The sequence below is a fragment of the Lates calcarifer genome, linkage group LG9, assembly GCF_001640805.2.
Source record: "Lates calcarifer isolate ASB-BC8 linkage group LG9, TLL_Latcal_v3, whole genome shotgun sequence".
Taxonomy (NCBI): domain Eukaryota; kingdom Metazoa; phylum Chordata; class Actinopteri; family Centropomidae; genus Lates; species Lates calcarifer.
In genome coordinates, this window is record NC_066841.1 from 14827495 (window position 1) to 14843158 (window position 15664).

At 40.6% G+C, this 15664-nt stretch overlaps 1 protein-coding gene across 1 annotated transcript; it reads left to right on the top strand.

Annotated features, from left to right (window-relative positions):
* Nucleotides 1-8696: 8696 nt before the first annotated feature.
* zgc:73226 (uncharacterized protein LOC402792 homolog) lies at nucleotides 8697-15664 on the top strand. Its single transcript, XM_018662539.2, has 6 exons — nucleotides 8697-8951; nucleotides 11955-12105; nucleotides 12362-12443; nucleotides 13270-13343; nucleotides 13983-14129; nucleotides 14907-15664. Exons 1-6 carry the CDS (start codon nucleotides 8909-8911, stop codon nucleotides 14953-14955), a joined length of 546 nt encoding a protein of 181 aa, XP_018518055.1. The 5' UTR covers nucleotides 8697-8908; the 3' UTR covers nucleotides 14956-15664.

The following is a 15664-nucleotide window of genomic DNA, read 5'->3' on the forward strand; positions in this document are numbered from 1 at the left end:
ATGTTCCACTTATACACTTTCAGACTCAGTTTCTAGGAATCGTCATTTCAATGGATTTCAAATTCAGTTTCATGGAAAAAGTGCAATTACTTCTTACAGTATTAGGAGCTGAACTGGACAGGCCACTGCAATATTGATACATCATGGGATAAAATGGAATACATGGAAATTACAAATGAACATGGAGTCAAGCCTTGAAACTATTTAAAATATTCGATACAGTCACTTGCACAACTTTCGCGCATACACTCAATGGCCACTGTATATCCATACAATCTATTGCAATTAAATACAACCATTCTATCCATAAATTCTACCTTTAAAGACTGAGAGGTGTTCCTAATTTTTTGTCCTACCTTTTTACATACTACAGGGGCAGCATAATGCAGATGCAGTACAAGACCTCTATGTTAGTGTCAAAAAGAAAAGACTTTCTAGAAGAACACTTGTATTGAATTTTGGATTGCGAATGACAACTATTTTAATTATCAATTAATCTGCTTATCAATTGATTATTTTGTGATCAATTGTTAAGTCTATGAAAAATCTGAAAAATATCAGTAAATTTTGCTGAGCTGAAAGTGATTTCTTCAAATCCCCAAAGCTCCCAAATATTTGGTTTATAATTATGAAAAGTAGCACATTTTGAGAAGCTGAAATTTGTTATTTCTTCACCATTTTTGCTTGAAAAATGAAACTATTAGTCAATTATCAAATTGGATTGCATTAGATTGTAGATGTATGCTTGATAAAGTGGCCAATATTTTACATACACATGCATTTTTACATAAGCCACTACACGTGCATCTACATTTGGCATTCTATAAGATATAAATCTTCAAAAGGTGTAATGGGACCCTTCACCACTTCCACACGTGCACATATACACATACATATCTACTGACAGTTTTGTGAGATGTTAATCATCTCTGAGACTGAAAGTTCACCATGTTGAATGTTCGTATCAAACAGCAGACATACAAAGTTAGCTACTAGCTGGTGAACACTGTGGCACCTAAAATGCTTGTTATTTTCCTCAGGAGTTGGTAGAGACCAAAACCAGAGCTAAAAGGGGTCTGAATATTGAACTCAGATTGGCCAGTGGTCAGAGGCAGGACTCCAAATGATTCCAGCTGTAACTGTCACCATATCAATTTAAAAGGTGATGATATGTGTTCACTTGCTCCTTTAAATAGGTTATATAAATAGGCCAATAAATAGGTTATTGCAGGTTTAAGTAGCAATACCACACTACAAATATACTCCATTTCAAGAAAAAATCCTGCATTTATATAATTACATTTTTTTTAGTTTTTCCCAATCCTGAAGACATTTTGTGAGAACATAATTAGAGAACCTTTTGTTTTTTGTGTAGAATTTATATTACTTGGTATAATGCCAACAGAAATCATGTCTAAAATATTTTGTAGTCATCTTAATGAAACTACTTTGAAAGTTATGACTAAATTATATATTTATCCAGAGAAGTCAGGAACAGGCCCCAGGACCTGCACCTGCAGCCGGATTGAAGCACAGTGACGCATTGGTTGAAGGGGTGTTCAGGGTCATGTGGTGCACAGAGAGCTTTGCTGTACGCGACTGCAGTGACTTTGACGTCTGTGAGAGTTGAAAGACCAGTGATGCTAGAATCACTGCGTGTCTGTGTCTGTTGGAGACTGTCAGCATGGTGAAGCAGCAGATGGAGCGGTGGAGGATAATGAAAGGAGGACAGACTCTATGAGGTTTCTGAACAGGCGGAGCGGTCTATCGGCTACAGAGAGGACCTTGAGTTTACAGACGACAAAGAGCTTCTGCTGGCAGTGTTTATAGGCGGTGTTTAGTTTATTGTCCATTATATTTTGACGATGTTTGAAGCTCACCACCATCTAAACCGTCCCACTGGTGATTATAGTGGAGTTGTGTGAGGGTCAAGGCATCTTGAGAGAGCTAAAAAGCAGTTCTTTATAGTTTTAGAGACTTGCAGGCACAGACACAGTAGCTCTCTGCACACTGCTTCGTGAAATGAAACAGAAATGAGAATGCTAATAGGCCACAATAGAGCTATACTGTTGATGGTGTTGCATTTCTTAGACAGAGTTCAAAAATTACTTACTGTAATGACCCTTTAAAAAGAATATTAGTTTTATCATAACAGCTTTAGAGCTGGAAATAAATCCACTGTATTTACTGATGTTGTATATTGAATATACTGCATATTCTGATAGCATTGTCATTAAAACTGTAATATCTTTTTATTGGTGTCAGTGTGCATGTGTCCATACTGAATATCTCAGCAACTATCAGATGGCTTGCCATGAAATTTTGTGCAGATATTTGTGGTCTCCAGAGGTCAATGCCAACTGATTGATGACCACCTAACTATAACTCTAGTGCCATGGTGAGGTTGACATTTGTGATTTCAAGAGAAATGTCTCAACAACTGTTGGATGGTTTGTCATGAACACAGTCAGGTAGACAGGTAGATTTGCAATAACTTCATCTAATCATCTGATTTTTCATCTAGTGCCTTCTTAAGGTCAAACTTTACTGAGTCCAGTGTTCCAGTTTATGACCAAATACCTGCAAAATAGATGCAATTATATCCGCTTCAGCTGTGCTGTCTGCTTAGTGCTAATTTGCAAATGTTAGCTTGTTAGCATGCTGAAGTAAAATGGTGGCCATGATAAACTTAACCTAACTAACAGAAAATTACCTAAATTAACCTGATTAAACCTGATAAACATCAGCAGGCTAGCATAGTCACTGAGGGCATGTTCCATGCTGGCACCATTGTGCCTAAGTACAGCCTCAAAAAGCTGCCAGCATAGCTGTACTCTTATTAGGCTATTCTACAAATCAACAATGTCATGATAAAAGTGCATGCATTGCAGTTGTTCTAATTCTCTTTTTTCTCTCCCTCTCTTTGTCTCTGGCTTTGAGTTGCCCCCATGAGTCAGTTACCATCCTGTCAGGGTAAGCCCAGGAACTGTAATTATTATTTTTCAAACTAATCCAAAGGCTCCCTGCAAATAGCCTATCAGATCATGTTTTCACAGTGCCAGCATAGCCACCAGAACACCACAAGTTTCATTGGCACCCATTAATCAGCCTCTGAGTCCGAGCGGCTCCAAAAAGTGAATTTTAAGCAGATCCTTTAATGTACGCTCAGATCAAGTCATCAATCATAGCCTAATACAAGGTTGTAGGATAGGGGACATGTCTAATGGTGAGATCTAACCATGGCCATTACCTGAAAAGGTTTTATTATTTTGCTATCTCACTTTCAAGCATGATGGATGAGCGAGGTGGGCAGTCATTTGCTGGACCTGAGTACAGCTGGCATCTCCCTCTTTGATCTGAGCCGAGCTCAGGACATTGTCAAAGATCTTAAGTTCCTTTGATGGATGAGGGAACTTTCCCTGCTTTGTTTCTGGGCCGAACAGTGACTTTCTATGTCTGTCCTCTTGTCTAGAAACAAGGCTGGAGGTCAGAAGAGAAATGCTGCTTGGCAACATAATAAATGGTTGAGGAGATAGGCTGTGAAAGTAGAGAGGTTTCTGGCTGCTGCTGTATGTACCAGAAGGCACTAATGATACTTTGCATCATTCTTAATGCCTGATCTTTTTGTCTAGCTCGAATAAAACTTAGACAGTGATTTACAAAAAAGTTAAGAGGCTCTAAACCAGTTGTATTTTAATCAGCATGGAGCTATAAAGCATATGGCATGTTTTATGTTGATGCTGGTAAATAAAACAGCCTCAGGACATGAGGGTTTTTGGTTGCTCTCTCCACCAGGTGGTGATGTTGTTCTTAAAGTGCTGCATTACAATACGCTTTCCAAAAGATTCAGCAAATTAAAAAATGAGTCTGTTTACCTCAAATGCTGTTTACTCATTTGGCCCTGAATGGATTTTGTGTCACTGGATTGTTAATTATTAAGTATCAGAGTAAATAAGGGTCAACACAATGAGCACTGTATTTGCATGAGAGTATGGTGTCGTGCATCCTCCTGTGTTGTGCCTCTGTTTGCTCTTGGCTACATGAATGAAATGCTCCACTGAGTCTGTGCGCTGATGTCACTGATGCCAAGCGTCTTAGAGGAATGTCACAGAAATAGATGAATCATTGGCCACAGGGCTCATTCGATACAGATACAAACGGAAAAATCTGAAACACATTCTTCATGAAATTCGTCTAAAAAACTGTTTAAATATAGCACCGAGTTCTCACATGTTCTCCAGGTATGTGATGCCGATAAAGTGATGATGCAGCAGCCATGAACATCCTGATCTGCTTTGGTCCATTTCATTTGATGTTTTTAAGGCGCACATCAAAGGGTGTTCTACCGCCTATATGCAGCTTGCCAAAGATTAAAAAGGGACATCTTTTTTAATATGTTCTAGAATTTGGCAATACCCCTAACCTAAACCTACCCTAATTACAATATGAAGCTATACTTTTATTTTAGTAAACATGACTGTTAGAGATATAACAGATGTTAATAATTTGGCTTTATAACAGACACATGTCCATACAGCATCTCACTAGAAGGATCTTTGACTTGGACATTTTTCCTGGACATCCCTGGGCTACAGATGTGAAAGCTTGATTTTGCATGATTAATTTATTCATTATTTTTACAAGCAGGTTACGGTGTAATATGTGCTTGGCTCAGCACAAATAGTTTCTTATCTATGAAGAAAGATGGTCTGCTGATGCTTGGCACAAACCTAAATTACTAACATATGGTCTAATTTTATTTTTGTAGAACTTTGTGTGACAAAAGTCAAAGATCTCTCTGTGCAGAGTTGCATTAGACTGTCCAGTGCCATGCAGGTGTTATTAGCTATGAGTGAGCTAAGAAAATAAAATGCATGATAATGCACATAAATGGATGGAAATGTCAATGTGTCAAGTGCAAAAACTTTGATGCCAATGTGACCTCAATCTACTAAATTTTTGATGATGCAAATGTGGTGAAAAAAAAGATCTGCATGCAGTCAGGCAACAGATTTAAAGTGATTAGAAAATAAATGTATTCATTTTCTTGCAAAATTATATCAAAAGACTTATAAACTCCCATATATGAAGCTATTTGAAGAGCAAACATACATGGACCCACTTTTCTTTGCTTAAGTAACGATTGCACGATCGTTTTCGTGTGCGAGCGGGCCAACATTAGCTTACCTGCTGGAACACTGCACCTGGCTGTCCACCTGGCGATTACTGTTCCACCCTGCAGCTGCCGCCGTCACCTGCCTGAACCTCCACCGTCAGTGCTGCACCATCACCCGGACATTGCAGTCCTCCCTCGTCGGAGATACATCGATCGTGGGTCCCGCAGGAATTTTCATCATGACAACTCCAAAACAATAAAAATCCTTCTGGTCCACCTCTCGTCGCCCTCACAGAAACACCGGCCGGGCTGTTGACCACCGAGCATTAGCCATGACCACACTACAGTCAACTTCGGTCTGCTTAACATCTGCTCACTCACGAGCAAGGGACATCTCATCCAGGATCTCCTCACTGACCGTAAGCTGATTTTCTCTGTCTGACCGAAACTTGGCAACAGCCAAATGACTTTTCTCAACTAAATGAATTCACTCCCCCGACGGTCGGGGTGGAGGTCTCGCGATAATTTACCGCGATAACTGGAAAGTTTTACCTGTACCTGTCTTCAACTCATTTGAATTTACTGTGTTTAAGCTGCCTGGACCTACTCCCACCATCGTTGCTACAGTCTACCACCCCCCTATGCCTCACAGTTACTTTTTAAATGACTTTGCCACCATACTCACTCATCTGTCCACCCTCTCACCAAATGTAATATTACTGGGGGATTCAACATACACCTGGACAACAGTAATCTGCCTCTCTCCAGAAACTTTACATCGTCTCTGGACAGTTTTGGATTCCATCAGTTCGTAGACTTCCCGACACACTCAAAAGGACATACTCTGGACTTAATCTGTTGTTCTGGTCTGGTCCATTTTCTCCTTTCATTCAATGTCGCACTTCTCTTTATCACTTACCTTTTCCCCCTTGGCAATATCTTCCGTAAATTCAACGTCCATTTCCATTGCTTCGCAGATGACACCCAGCTCTACCTCTCTAGCAAGCCGAACTCCACTTTCCCACCTTCCTCCCTCATCTCGTGTTTATTGGAAATGAAATCCTGGTTCACCTCAAACTTTCTAAAATTAAACAGCAATAAAACTGAGATCCTTCTGGTTGGCACCAAATCCACTCTCCAAAGTTGACAGCTTCTCCCTCACTATTGACAGTTCCCCAGTTTCCCCTTCCCCTCAAGTTAAGAGTCTGGGTGTCAATCAATCTTCAAAGTAGAAAAAATATACCCTGTCAAAAATGGACACTATATACATTGTTAATATTTACATGACATTTACATTGATTTGATATGAGATTATTGTACATGTGTGGGGAAAAACTGTCCAAGGATCAATCAGTTGACCGATTAATTCTCAGAGGGAGGAATTGAATAGGTTGGTGGCCACTGGATTTCTGGCTTAATTTGTTGAAACTAGTCAGTATAGATTTGCTATGGCTGGAGTCTTTGGACAGCCTGCCTATTTTTTAACATTACTGTTACAAATTGCTGAAGTTCAAGTGTCGCTTTCAACCAGAAGCAGCACTGTAGAGTTCTATTTGACCTGCAACATGTTGCTGAAAGACACAGAAAACAGCTGCAATAGCTGCCTCTGTGGGGAGAAAGGAGTGGCCTTTTACACATTTGTGCCATTGTCTCATGATCCTTCCGAGAAAAAACATGATGTGTACTGCTCTGCAGTAGAGGTGCAGTAATATAAATAGGGAACTCAAGGGGAATTTGGAGGACTTGTTCCCAGAACCAAGAAAGTCATCCTTAATCTCCTTCCACTAAGCAAAACAATTTTTAATTTTGCCATGAGGAAGTCACAAAGCCTCTCCTACAGTACTGTCATGTTAGCTCTCTGTCAGTTGTTTTCATGGCAGGGGAGACACTGAACCATCAGCACATGTGTATTGTGGTGTAAAAGACGACAGAAGTTACCAGGTATTGTTTGGGCCTAAGGGTGGTGAGATTGTTTGGTTGGTCAGCCGGTCAATCCATCCAAGACTGGTCCAGAGTATAAGCAGGAACATATGTTATTTATTCTCTGAACTGGCTTCTAATGTTTTGGGTATTTCTCTAACAGGCTTTACTGAAACTATAAGGTCAAAATTACACTTTGACCAATAATTTCACTCAAAATGTTCAAAAAATAGCTGATTTTCTATGAAAGACGATTAATCCACACCTTTCCTGTGGTGCCACCAGTTTTGAATTTCAAACAGAAGAAACATCTAAATATATCTCACAGACAGCTATGAAATTTAATCAGCACAGTAAGAATGTGTGTAGGATGAGAGAAGATTAACAAAATTATCATGTTGTTTGATTTCATCCAACACTTTCATGTTGTCATTAAGCCTTTGGAGGCTGCAAGGGCATTAGAGTTTCAAACTTTCCTTGTTGTATTTTAGGTAAATTACCACATTTGTTAACTGACCCTTTAAAAAAAAAACAATAAATGTGTGATTAAAATTGAGAAGATTTTCAATGTGATCTTCAGACTGTTTTCATTCTGTGCCACAGGAAGGTGAATGGTTCTGTACTTTCACATCATGCACTTAGAATTACTAAATTAAAGGTACAAAACTATAAAACAGTGACCAAAAGCATATTACATATAAGTGTAATATAAAAGTAGTGTAGTATGGTTTTTTTGTACTGTTTGATCAGAAACTATTCAAGTATCAAGTTGGGAAACAAAATTTAAGTAGTCGTACTTAAGCTGTATTTAAGTAGCCTAATCTGCAGGATATGTTCAGGGCTGTAGTTGTTATTGAGGAAATTGAGGTCATGCCCTACATATATAAGAGAATCCACAGGATGTTGTTTGAAGGATTGATTCATCAGATGAGTGAAACTGGTTTCTACCCTCCTCCAGCAGGACAATATTTAGAACTCTAAATGAGACTCTCAGTGGCTCATTGGAAAGTATGAAACCCACATGCATTTTTTTAAATGACTAGCCATCATTTATTATTTGCATTATTATCACACAGAGAGGATAAATACCAGCTAGGAGGAAATTCATTGTCCTCCTGGCTGGTCTAAATAATGGCTTTTAACTGTAGTAGACATCATATACTGTCATCAATAAAGCTATTGTTTACAATTTGTACACATTATAAAGGTTGCCATATCAGAAGCTGACACCCAGTCTGTAAAGTAAAAATGACCTTAGTTCAGCTCTCCAGCTTCCTGAAGATCAGGTAACATCATCAACAGAGATCTGGGAGAATGTGTGTTATGTAGTTTGGTGCTCGTGCAGTTTCCTGGGTAATGTATCGTTTAAGACTGTGGCCTATTACAGTTTTAGTATTACTCTGTTATACAAGTTTATTGAGGGTAACTTTTAGCCAATCAGAAAGTAACATTTTATGTCAGTTCAAGCCCATAGGTGCTTGTTAATGCTAACATCTACTTTACAGAAAAATGGAGGATGATGCACACTGTAAACTGTAGCTTCATGCACCTTGTTTTGCCTGCGTGGCTTTTTACCTGCTAAGCCCTCGGCTTGTTTTGTTTACCTCTTCCCTCCTGGCACGTGGGAGAGGGAGGTGGGGGGGGATGGAGGGAGAGGAGAGGAGAGGGGAGGGGAGGCGGATTAAGCGCAGCCTCGGCGCCCGGTGTCCTTTTTAGACTACAACAAACACAAGAGTGACTGAGAGGAAAAAGCGTACGGGGCAGAAACCCATTTGCACCTGCTTGTCCTCCTCGATCAGTGTCAGTATCTCTCCGCGCCCTCTCTCTCTTTCTCTTTCTCTCTCTCCAGCCAGCACCTCTCGGCGATCAAACATGTCTCTGTCCGGCTCGCAGACGCCAGAGGACGGACTCTACGGTGAGTGATGGTGGTACACGGACCAGGCCTTTGTTTTGATGTCGTGTCATTACATGTATTTATTTACCTTTACCTTTACCTAGGAGATCCTTTGCTCATATGTGGCTGTTAAACAGCTAACAGAGATGATTGTTTTTAGTGTGTGCGCACAGATCGATTTACATTCTAATTTCACTATGCAGATGTAAACAATCTGGACAAACACTGTAACTGCATTGACCCCTTTCGTGGGTTCAGTGTGTTTCCAGGTCAGATATGTGCAGGTATTCAACACTCAGCTGCTCATCAGTGCAGACATGATTCTAACATCGTGTCAGGTTGAGAGCAGGTGTGTGAGGATGCCACAGAGGAGAAGAAGGCAGTTTTCTAGTTCTCATTGTTGTTGCCACTGACACTGCCATTGTGTAAACGGATTCCCTGACTCACCTGTTTGTATCTCTGTAAGCCAATTAAGCTGTGGAGATTTCCTGAAGCTTATAGCTCCACTGTGCTGTGTGCACATTGCTTGGCACATAGGATGCTGGGAAAACATGTGGAACAACGTAATGGGCAGCAGGACACTAAGGGACTGTATGACAATTATTGTGGTGGGGATGGGTTTAGTTTGGACTTTATGTTTACAACACAGGGATTATCAGGCTATGATAGTGTAACCAGTACTGGACTTTTGAAGCCAATATTGATACTGATATTTGATATTTGAACACCCCTGTCCTTCACAACTCAACCTTTATTCAGGTTTAATATGTAATTTTTACATTGCCCAAATTGTAAATCACAGATGGATTTAACAGTTGCCAAAAACATAACAAATGTGCATCCTGTTTCCCAAGCCTTCCAGCTGCTCTCTATTTTTGAAGTAAGGATTACTAAATGAGGTTAATTAACACCAGTCAAATGTCCATCCAAATGTTTTTAGAAAAAGTGGCAAATGCAAATGTGAATAATCTGTCAGCTATCTTGTTTTGGTTGATACACCATCTTTTTCACCTCTGCAAAGTGTACTTTGAATTCCTCCTGAATTTCCTGAGTTGCTACTCAGGTTTTCACAAGCGCATTGAAAATATGCATAAAAACCGAGTAAGTGAATAAGACATTGTTTTTTAAACAAGCTAGTGAAAGATGGAAGAAAACATAACTACAGGACAACCCCCCCCCCAAAAAAACTAAAGACCCTCCTGTTGTCTCTCAAAACAACCATGCAGCCCTCCCCTCAGCAAAAAGACTAGATGCATAACCTTCCCCTTTTCCTGACCTCCTCACCTCATACCGTGATAATTTGTGTACAGTCCCTAAAAGGGAAACAGACATTCATAACAAACATTAATCTGCTGTGTTGCAGTTCATCTGGGTCTTTTTTAACATCCAGCCCTCGTCCACATTACATAAAGCTGATTTGGCAGTGGCACAGATGAATGTGTACAGGATTGCACCATAGAAACTGATTTAGTACTGCAGAATGGCGACAGATAGATAAGTCAGGCAGCGAGGCAGTTGTTATGTCATAACTCCCCTCTGTAGGAAAACAACTAGGGCAATGGCACAGTTTCCCCTGCTCTGCCCTCCCCTCCCACCCCCTTTCCCTCTCCTCTTCCAGCTCTGTGCCCACTCATGTGTCTACCACCTCTGCCACTGTTTTTGTGATTGCACGGTGTCATAAACCCTGGGTAAAGTGAAGATTAGAGAGATCAGTTGAGAAAGAGGGATGCTTTGGTGGGCAGATGAGGTGTTGATATTTTGTAAACGCTGCCTATGTCAGAGAGGGATACAGACAGCATGACAAGAGAGAAACAAGGGGAGGAAGGGAGAGAGGGTGAATGGCTAATCTCTAACAGAAATAAGATCTTACGTAAGCAAGCATGCTGTCAGCCTGAGTTAGCCCTGCCCTACTGTTTGGCTGTGGGTGTGGGCACGCCACACACACCAGCATGTATGTGTGTGCATGTGTAAATCTCTTCCTGCTCATGTACCCGATGAACCTCCATTCATGTGTCCAGTCATTCATACACTGTGTGTCGCGAATTCAGATGTCATTGACGGAGAGAAACAGACATTGTGTGTGTGTGTGTGTGTGTATGTGTGTGTTTTTATACATGTGTATAACACAGCGCTGTCCATCCTGGTCTCTAGATCATCTGATGTCATGTCAGGACATCCGCGATGCACTTCAGCCTCTGACTCACCATATGTCAGCGCACAATACACACCTGTCCACTCACTGTCCACTCCACACCAAAGCTGTAACATTTTAAAAGGACACAAGGCTTCATTTCTCACACAGGGCTCTGTGATGTGGCAGAAATCAGTATCTCTGTGTAAGAATTTCTCCTGCCAAAACATTAGGTACTGCATATGAGTGAAATGAGGTTACTTACATGCTTCATTTTAAGTCTTAGAGTGGGATTAGGAGGGGTTACTCGGGGGCAACGAAAGCTGCAGTAGTCTAATGTTAAAAAGAATAATTCTGATGAGCTGGTATGACAAAAAAGCCAGAAAAAAAGCCAGGAAAAAAAACTAAAAAGGGCAAAAACAAACAAGATAGTACTCAGAGAAAATTTATTGCAGCTCAATTCATTAACAGTATTTTTTTTCATTAAAAATGATTCTCAGAAATTAATTGCCGTTCCACTGTTATGACTTACATCAGACAAAAACTTTTAATTTAATTACAATCTGCCTAGAATCATTAGCGTTTTTCACCATACAGTTTTATCACATCTGGACAGTTCAGCTGATTCTTGGTTAATTAAAGCTCATCATTAACCCGGTGACAGATCTACTCTCAGCAGAGTGTGCAGTGATAAAAAGCACAACAAAAAAATATTAGCACGCTCAATAAAAGTGGCTCAATGTAAACACTCAGTTTTAAAACTATAGTTTTGTTTACTTTTCTCATCAAGATTGTTCTGTCATTACAGTCTAATGTATGTGTATGAAGCCCTGCCGGTGTGTGCTTCCTGAGCATCATTACAAATTCTGCCGCTCATATTGTTTCCTCATCAGGCTCCTGGGTGGAGCTGGAGGAGCTGATTGCAGCCGTGAGCCGCAGGGAGAGTCTGACAGGGCCGCAGGACAGCATCTCCTCCACCCTGCAGGGGGAGCTGGAGAGGATCCTTCTGGAGGCGCAGCTTGAGTGTGAGAGGAGTAGAGACAGGTAATGATGCAGACTGTTTTTGTGTGGATGTTTTTGTTTTGTTTGGGGGTTTGGGGGGTTGAACGGCACAGCGAGGTATAAAAATCATTTGCACAGTAATGAGTTTCCCTCTGTGCTCAGTGGAACTTTGCTTGTTTTTCTTAATGTGCGTTTACTTTCTCTGTTTGTTTTAATAGAAATGCAGATTTATTAAATTGCAGTCTGTCTATTTCTTGATACTAAATTCACATTGTAAATAGCTGTTTGTTGTCCACAGTCCCCCACAGGCGGTGACTCCACAGTCCACTGGTTCCCCAAGACCCACTAGTGATCAAGACAGTGACTGTGTCACCATACAGGTATTCATTTTCTCAACACTGACATACAAGATGTCCTTAATATTCACTTCATCGTAATTTCCTTTAATATGCTTACACCCCATTATACGATACATTATTAATGCAAGTTTTTATGTTGATTTCCTGCTTTGCCAGACAGCCAATTAGTCCCATTTATTTTAGCACAGTTTAAAAATCAACTTGCAGAGACATGAGACCTGCTTGAGATATCTAATCTGTTTCATGAAACATTTATTTGAATATGACACGACCTGGTTCAGGGCAGGACAAAGGAGAGAACATAAGTTTTAACTAACAATAAGTTCATTGTACATAACTGAAAAGGAAACTGACAGACAGCCAGACCAGGGGAGCTGGATCTCCACCCTCCAGGCACATGCTCAGAGAGGGGTTGCCAACAAACGCACCAAATGCCTGCACACTAGTTAGAGACCAAGATAGGAGGTAGCAACAACACAAACCAAACCACGAACACTGAACTCCATCTTACCACAATGATTAATTTGATCCTGGATGAGCCGCCATTCATCACAGACAGGTAATGTGACAAGAAGGGAGACTACGTACAGGTTACAGAAAAAACAAACAATTTATCACAACCAAAGTTAGTATGAATAAACAGTGGGATGTAGAAATGAGGAGTCTGAGATTTGTTTTGAGATTTCCCCCAATTTTTTATGAGAAATGTTTTCACTTAAGATGCAAACAAATATCAGTATCAGCAGTCTCCATGTGCTCAGGTTAACATCACACTCTCAATCCTTATTTTCTCTACTCTCGTCTCTACTTCTGTCGCACATCATCTGATCTTTAATTTGTGTTGCAGGAGGAAGGTGAGCGGCGAGTGGACACGGACTGGGTGTGGGATTGGTCCAGTAGACCTGAAAATATGCCACCAAAGTGAGGCCAGCTCTTTTAAAGTCATTAATTGTGTTTTATTTTATATTTATCAATGTTTGCTGTGATATTTTACTACATCCTTAAGTTAAGTACTTATATGAATATGAATATGTGTAAAGGAACAAGATGAGGTGATCAATCCCGCTCTCATGGTATGGAGCTAGTGGCAACTAGCTCAGCTTAGCATAAAAAACAGCACCTCTAAAGCTCACAAATTGATGTCATATTTAATTTGTTTAAAAGTTAGTTGAAAAATAAGGCTTGTTTTACTCACAGAACCACACAAAACATTAAAAATTGTTATCTCATTGATCAGTTTGACAGTGTGCCAACAATAGTGTTTTAAATTTTGTTTCCAGATTATACCTTTGAGTGTTGAGAAACACATGAATCACCCTCATCTTTATTTACACTGCCACGCTTGACATTTAATCTTCTTCATACAATAAGTCTGTTTGACAGGTAGTAGTTCTTAACAGTCTCAGACTCTCAGTACTTCGCTACCTCTCTTGCATTCTCAGTCTTCTCTCTTGTGTTCTCATTATCTCTGTTTATTTTTTTTCCTCTTTCTATCTCCCTGCATCTCTTATCTCTGGCTCCTCGTTGTGCTCTCTCTCCTCCCTCTCTCTCTCTCTGCAGAGAGTTTGTGTTTCAGCACCCCAAGCAGCAGGGCTCCCTCAGCGTTAGGAAGACAGAGGTGATGAAGAGAGGAATCTTCTCCTCCGATGTTCTCCTCATCCTTGTTCCCTCGCTGCTGGCTTCACACCTGCTCACACTCGGAGTCGGGTGAGACGCGTGCACACATACACCGACTCACTTTTGGCCGTGCTACGCTAATTAATATGGCTTTACGTTGCTGTCAAGCTTTCTGGCACACAAGCAGATTTACCACCACAAATTCATTAAAATTACATCTGTGAATATCAGACATAGGAGCACAAAAGCTTTTCATTTCTAGCAGTCAAACATTGATTTTCCCACCTGAAATAACAACTGAATATGGGAGATTTTATCAGCTGTAGCTAGGTAGCTGTTAGTTCCATGAGATGAAAACACAGTCTCTGACTGAAGGGTAAACTTCCCCAAATCAAATAAAAACCAGTACAGAGAAAACTATAATAATACCATGGACTTGTGCACAGTGGGAAAGTATCACATCAGTGAATGTATTAGTCATGAACTGAGCTTTTTTAGCGTTGTTGTGTTGTAAGGCCACAAACTAATGTAGCTAGTTGTTCCCTGGATGTATTATACTGGAAATGGACAATGGACTCAATGATAATGCCCACTTTTTTGGATGATATTTAACAGATAAAAGTTACTTTTTTAGGCTCTGAAAAAGTAGTAAGCAAGTTAGCTGGACATGCTAATGATTACAGCTACAGTTAAACACTGTTCAGTCCATTTTGCTTTTGCTCTTTTGGTCTTGGTTTTGGCTAAAAAAAAAGACACCACAGCAGGACTATGCCTCCTGCTGTGCCTAGTTATGGTTGTACAATTGTTGTTTGAGAGGTTTAGTGAATGGTTAGTGATTAAGTACCACTTTCTCTTTTCTCTTTTCAGGATCTACATAGGAAAGCGATTGGCTGCTTCCACAACTAGCACGCTGTGATGTCGGCTGTAGGCCAGCACCCCTCCCTGTTCGCTAAACAGTCTGGCCAATAAGGTCACAGTCCGCCCCCTTCTTCCGCACTAATTTGCCTCCTTCTTTCTTCGTCACGGGGCAACCATAGGACCCTGCCTGTCTGTACCTCTGTTTCTGTTCATCTGTACGTCTGTCTTCCTGTCAGTCTCTCTGTCAGTCTGTACATGTCGTAGGGCCCGGGGAGCGGATGGATGCCGACCAGTGAGTCAGACTGAGGTCACTTTTACTCTCCTGGAGAGTAACGCTGATCTCAACCAGCTAAAGCATAATCAGAGAGAGGAGAGATTGCCCAGATACAAGAGAAAAGAGAGAAAGAGAGTTTTCCCCAGCTAGAACAATAAATCCTTTTGATAGGAGGAGATGAAAACGGTGAGTTGGGAACAGTGTGTGCAGACGAAATGAGAAAGATAATGTGTGGTAGCCTTTCTCCCAACCTTTGAAAGAGCAAAATGTCTGTCATTTGTCAAAAGTAATGACCCTCTGTAAGACCGAGCTGCTGAAAGTGGTTCTTGGGGGTTTTCTGCCCTGATGGTTTATCTAATGTAGAGAGTTTTAGTTGGCTGAGTGAATGTAGGAGTGGCTCTGGTTGTGCTTTTTGTCCCATAAACCAATTAAATATTTGACCTCCGACAAAGACAATCATGATCCCATTAAACTTCACTCCTCAAAACCTTAA

Bases quoted from the DNA above. Each gene is read 5' to 3' on its own strand.
- zgc:73226 (XM_018662539.2), top strand. From the start codon at position 8,909: ATGTCTCTGTCCGGCTCGCAGACGCCAGAGGACGGACTCTACG. The intron at 12,106-12,361 runs GTAATGATGCAG...TGTTGTCCACAG, and splicing joins TGTGAGAGGAGTAGAGACAG to TCCCCCACAGGCGGTGACTC. The intron at 13,344-13,982 runs GTGAGGCCAGCT...CTCTCTCTGCAG, and splicing joins CCTGAAAATATGCCACCAAA to AGAGTTTGTGTTTCAGCACC.